This window comes from Cynara cardunculus (genome assembly GCF_001531365.2).
Source record: "Cynara cardunculus var. scolymus isolate 2C chromosome LG 10, CcrdV1, whole genome shotgun sequence".
NCBI classification, from domain to species: domain Eukaryota; kingdom Viridiplantae; phylum Streptophyta; class Magnoliopsida; order Asterales; family Asteraceae; genus Cynara; species Cynara cardunculus.
The window spans coordinates 13984875-13991225 of NC_037537.1; the positions used below are offsets into that span (position 1 = coordinate 13984875).

Sequence of the window (6351 nt, forward strand, 5' to 3'; positions counted from 1 at the left end):
CTTGATCTCTTCATCGGTCTTCTGGTTCTTCATCACTTATTGTTTTTCATTATTTTTTACATTTTGCACTATGGGATCTAACACTTTGGTTCAACGTGTAAGCCAACCAGAACCCCTCTGGTCTGTTTTTATGAGAAAAGTTTCTAAGTATAAAAATCTTTAAATTTGAAGTATCTTTAAAATGTAAATTTGACACAGAGCTCGTTTCTTACGAATACAGAGCCTCTGTTTTAACTAAAACTTTGTAAAAGACTTGTATAATTTTCAAACCATCATTCTGAACCCTCTGGTTCTATATTGAGGCATAACCAGAGCCCCTCTAGTTTCTTACAAAGAACAACCAGAGCCCCTCTGATTCCCCATAAAATGAACATTCTGTTCCAAATACTTTTAACCAAAACCAGTGGCCATAGTCCAAGTTTTTCCCCTTCTCAATAACATCAATACTATCATTTCTAATAAGAACAACATCTTTGAGTTCTTAAATCACAAAGAAATATGGACTCAAATCTATTGTAATCTTAAAAGATATAATAGCAAGAGCTATTATAACCACACACAGGATCTGAAACCCTTTTTAATATTGTTACTTCAAAATTTTCAGTTTACTTCAAAAGAAAGAAGAACTTTAAATTTGAATTTGGGTTTAAAATAGGAAACAAACAAAGTGTAAAACAACTTTGGGAAGACCAAACATATCTTTTTCATGTAAATATGACTTAATTAAATATGAAACTTTGACCAAACAAATAGTATGTTTTAAGCATTTGTACATTATGCATAATAGTTTGTACTTAAGAGATTTTTGAATCTCTTGCATAAATTGATAGTGCTTTATGCTTTAAGACTTGTAATTAAGACTTTTGGTTTAAATGCTTATTAATCTAGTATAGATAAACCCAGCCCTTGACAGATCCCCTCTCTTTCACTATCAATGAAGCTCTCGAAACCGTAGCAGATTTTGATTTCAAAGACACACAAATTGATGTCTTGCAAGTTATACTTTGAACTAGGCTTTGGTTCATGATGTAAAACCAGAGGAATGAAACAATTAACACATACATATACCCACCCATTTCTAAAGCAAGTTTTCCCATATTTCTCATGATTTCAAGTTTCAACAATTATGGTGGCTTTATTTTGGTATTCATGGTCTTGAATTTTCTGTTGATTTTGATTTATACCCATTGTAATGGATTATTTTCCCCCAAAAAGGTTTCTTAAATTTGTTGTGATCCAAAATTGAGGGTTGTGGCAAGGGGATGCATTAATAATATAAATAGACAATAGATAAAAAAGAATAAAAAGACCAAAATGCCCCTTTTAATGAGAGTTAGTCATGACAAAATGTGTAACAAGATGACAACTATAGTGACCAATAGCATAACAAAGTGTCAACCACTATGATTAAAAGCGTAATTAGTTTGAAACAGGAACCAGACTTGACAGTGAGCATCAACCACAAGAAACAAAAATGTGAATTCAGTAACTGTAACAAAACGTCAAGTGAAATCGAATCCGAGACCAATGATAATAGTTAACCGACCCATGAAGTTTTGTAACATATCTAGTGGTTGAACAACCATCTTATAATTTTTTTTTTGATAATATCACTTCCATATATAAGAATATCCCTTCAATATACAAGAACGCCAACAAACTTGTCATTAGATTATGTTGTTAATAAAATTCTCATTTAAGGTTTAATGAAAGATGGTTTAGGTAGCCTATTTACACTTTAACAAAATCAACAAGAGAGAACAAAATAGGATAACCATCAAACTGAATGACTTGGTTATAAGCATGGACCAGTCAGAGAAAAATCTGGTATGTTCAAAGATCTAATCAAAGCAGTCAAAGAGCCTGGTTCAGTCCAAGTCCGGCCCAGCCGGGTCCGGTTGACTGATGAGCCTTGCACTTGACGGGCTCAATCCACCTGAATTGCATATACAAACGAGGCAGAGATGGTACAAACAGATAAAAGTTTAACATGTTATGCCTCTACTAAACTCGAGCCACAAGAACTATTGATGCTCGGAATCCCTCCAGGTGCGTTTACTTCCTCAAACCACCTCAAGGCTGAAAGCATGACCTACAACAGGTATCCTGTTACCTAGTAGCAACTGGCAACAAAACAGTCTATGGCCATGTTCGTTTACCATAAGCTACTATACATTTTTGAGCTTACACGTTTGATTAGTCATAAACTAACTTTCTAAAAAGCTACTTCAAATAGCTAACAATAAGCTCAGGGGCTTTTTTCCTACCTCTTTCCAATTACGCCCCTAATATATTTCCAATTAATTTTCAACATGTACTTTTCCATCAGTCTACATTGATATCTAACTTATCAACTAGTTTTACCAAACATGACTAGTTTTTTTTCCAGATAGCTTACTAGCCGACGACAGCTAGCTTATCAGCCCATAGCTACTTAGCTAGCTTATCCGCTAGTTTGCAAATATAGTATGTGTTTTGCGAGAAAGAAATGTGCCTTAAGAGCTCAAAAAAGCTATCTGTGAAGTAGGGAATGCAGGATCATTAATATTGCCCTTGGTGTAGTTGTAGTAGGCTACCTGCCAATTAACCTTCATTGAGACCACATGCTCATTGAATAGCAGAATCAACCCACCAATGACATCATGTAACAGAAACTAAAATATATACTAATCAAGATTTCATACAACATAATGTACCAAAAATGATCACCAAAGTATTTTCCAAGCTTCATACTGCAAAAACCTCAAGAACTTAGCAAGTAATGGCCATATAATTTTAAACCTGCGAACAAATTAAATATTATATAAATACTAAAGAGAGAAAAATAACAAATGCAAAAGCTATTAGTGATGCATTTTTATTTAAATAAGAAGCGAACTCAATCTGTAAGAACCACTTTGTCCTCCATTAAAACAGATTAAGAAGAAAAAAAGAACTAACGAGAATATCAACAGGATACGAACCTGCACAAAGTTAAACTAAGTCAAACTGTGAATCACTCTGCCGTTATATGTTCTACTGCCTCTGCCGTTGATTTTTTACTTACAGTCAGCAAGCATAGTCAAAGATCCAGCAGCAATCACCATTTGACTGCAGGAAACTACATCTATACCTGCAGTGAAGAACAATAATACATGCCAAGGAACCTAACAGCAATCACAAAATAATATTTGCCTACGGCTTTTCACTTCTTTAACAATACAAACAAACAGCAAATGTAACTTAAGTTTCTTGAAGCTAGAGATACAAAGAGAATTACCCCAGCATGATTAGATTAACTCAGCATCCTACAGGGATCCCACAACTTTTCAGAAAAGAGAACAAAAACCAACCAACAAAATGTGATAATAAATAGTTGAGTAAACAAAAGGACAAAAACATACATACACAAACACAATTTGAACAAAAACCCAATGGCTCCATCTGTTTAGGATATTAACGGATAATAATGGTAAGTAACTGCAAGGTGGATTCTCTCATTAACCATTAGCCAAGAATAACAGAACTACTCACCATACAACTCTCCTAGGTGGAGAAAGCATAGCAGTGCAACATATTACAAACATGAGTTATTAAATATACATGCTCTGAAAGTTGGATAGATAATGACCAACTATACCGTTTCACATGTACTATATACAGTATGGGGTTTATTTAGCAATCTTGTTCATAAAGAGGATGAACATATATCCTCAACCCCACAACAGACCAGACAAACAAACCAACATTGTATGCAGGAACTCAGAGCTCCAATCTCTGTTTCCAAGCTTTAGTTTTTAACAATCATATGGAACAGTTTAAAGGAATCGAAATCACCAATGGGATTCAAGAACAACAAGTGGGGCAACGAATCAAGCCGTTCTCATTGCAGTCAGGGCATCTCTTCAACTGATCTTCATCTTCATCAAACACCTTCCTGCTTCCATTACAATTCGCACAAGGAATGAATCTAACATCCCCACATTCATCACAGACCTGCCATGGCCCAATTGCACGAACTGGAAGCCCTTTCAGAAGCTTTGCCAACTGACCAGTCTCATGAAGCTGTTTGATGACATCAGCGCCACCAACATGCTTGCCTTTGATGAAAACCTGAGGCAAACTTACGTTTTGTTTTTCACCCAATACACCCAACAGCTCCTTCCTATAGGCAGAGTCCATTGAAATATCTCGCTCGTCGATAATAACCCTAAAAAATTTGAGTATCATCCTTACGGCGTAACAATCCTCGTAAGTCCTTCGAATTCCTCGTAAACTAGTGAAGTAAATAACAACTCGATCTTCTGTCCCAGGTAATCGAATAGGAGAAGATTCATAGGGAGATGACGGAACCGAAAGATTAGAGTCTGACGAAGAAAATGACTTCACCGACTTCAATTTTGTTTGAAATTGAGAATCGTTGGAGGAGGGTTTCGGTCCTTTGGGAGATTCAAATATGCTGCAGAGATTCCTGACCTTGCCTTTAATAGAATCGAAGGGTGTATTGGAAACTTTCTTGACGGATCCGGAGCGTTGGATAGAAGAATAAGAATAGGGTTTAACAGGAAAACCGGCGGAAGTGGAATGTATGGTGTAAGATCGATTATAGATCGAGGATGATTTCTGTTCATCGGAATCAAACATCTTTACTTTACGTTTCTTCTGATCACAAAGCTTCCTCAACTCCTAAACTAGAATTCAGTAACAAATCTAGGGTTTTGGGTCTAAAAATCAGGGTTTTCGTTCGAATTGAGAGAATTGGTAGGTGGGTTTGGCTGATTTTACTTGGAAGTTCGATTAGGATGCTTGAATTTGTGGCAGAGATGATGTTGATGGCGTGTATTCAAAGGAATTCTAGAGAGAGAAAGAGATGCCGCGGAGCTTTTTGAAAAGTCCTCACCTTTAAGGTCGCTGTTGATGTTTCATGCTTGCCAATACCGACCAAAGGTTACGTCAGACATTTTTCTGTTTGGGGGTTTCCTTTTTATTGTGGATTTGGTTCCAAGTCAAAATGGAGTTCAAAGTCAAAATTGAGTTTTTGAATTTTGAAATCCTATTGCTTGGGTTTTTGCGTGGCGGTTTAATCCAACCGTTTCGTTTGGTTGTTGATACCTTAAAAATGCGATTAGAGAGGTGTTTGGAATTGCTTATTGAAAACAATTTATAATTTTTTTACAAAAGTCTTTATTTATTGATTATAAGTTAGAAGAGTTTAACTTCTTCAAAAACTTCTTATTTGCTACCTGTATAAGTTGTTTATCCAAATATTCAAAGTGCTTATTACCGATGTCATATCGGAATAAGTCAATAAATTATTTTTATAAACAATGCTAAACACCCCCTAGATTTCATGACAGGATATAATAGAATAGAATAGTTGTTCGGTGTTTGGTTGGATAGGATTAAACAGGGTTTGACTAGTAAAATGATGTGTTTACCTTTGACGAGTAGTTTATGTTTTTTTCTATATTTTAACTAATTGACATAAATGATTAAATTATAATAAAATAATTATTTTTATAACAAAGTATGTTATTAGAATGTTTTCGTCAAAAAGATCAAAATAACACTAAAAATATGAAGTTTATGTAATTTTCAATTTTTTTATTTATAGATTTTCTATATTATTTTTTATAATTGATATTTAACAAATTACATAAATTAACCAAAATATGGAAATTGTATAAAAGAAATACTTTGAGAACAATAAAATGAAAATGCAAAAAGTATAAAATAGAAAATAATGCATAAATATAAAGAGCGAGATATATTTGATGTTTTAAAAAATAATTAAGTTTAATTTAAATGGTATTGATCAATATCATTTAAATCCTCACATAGTAACTTTATTAGCTTATGCAAAGAACCAAATGCTACATTAATACCAAGAGGTGATGTTTCATCTTTGAGATCAAACCACATCCTTGCTTTAGGTGACATTTAGAACAATCGGTTCATTACTACATGAGTTTTTTTTTTTTTTGAAAACAACCACTCTATCTTTTGGGATAAAAGATGTAGAATCCAAGTGTTTACCACTACGACAAAAACAATTGCTTGTAGAGAAGGCGTAACTTATTTCTTTATAGCGTAACAGTCAGCACCACGTTTAGATTTAGGAAGATGTTGGTCAATGACCCAACAATCCCTCCCCCCAACATCTGCCAGCACTAACAAGATCTTCGCTAGAAGTCAATGGTTGCACAACATAATTTTGGCATTATTATGCACTCCATGGGATTCGAACCCGTGACCTGCTTTGATACCACTTGAGGATCCAAGCGCTTACCACTATGCCAAAAGCAATTGCTTGTGGAGAAGGCACAACTTATTTCTTTATAGCATAGCAGTCAGCACAACCGATTTAGGAAG

The 6351-nt window shown here is 34.6% G+C and overlaps 1 protein-coding gene across 1 annotated transcript; it reads right to left on the reverse strand.

Annotated features, from left to right (window-relative positions):
• Nucleotides 1–3450: 3450 nt before the first annotated feature.
• Nucleotides 3451–4908, reverse strand: LOC112519485 (uncharacterized protein At3g28850). Its single transcript, XM_025127636.1, has one exon. It carries the CDS (start codon nt 4621–4623, stop codon nt 3826–3828), a length of 798 nt encoding a protein of 265 aa, XP_024983404.1. The 5' UTR covers nt 4624–4908; the 3' UTR covers nt 3451–3825.
• Nucleotides 4909–6351: the final 1443 nt, after the last annotated feature.

Bases quoted from the DNA above. Each gene is read 5' to 3' on its own strand.
- LOC112519485 (XM_025127636.1), bottom strand. From the start codon at position 4,623: ATGTTTGATTCCGATGAACAGAAATCATCCTCGATCTATAATCGATCT.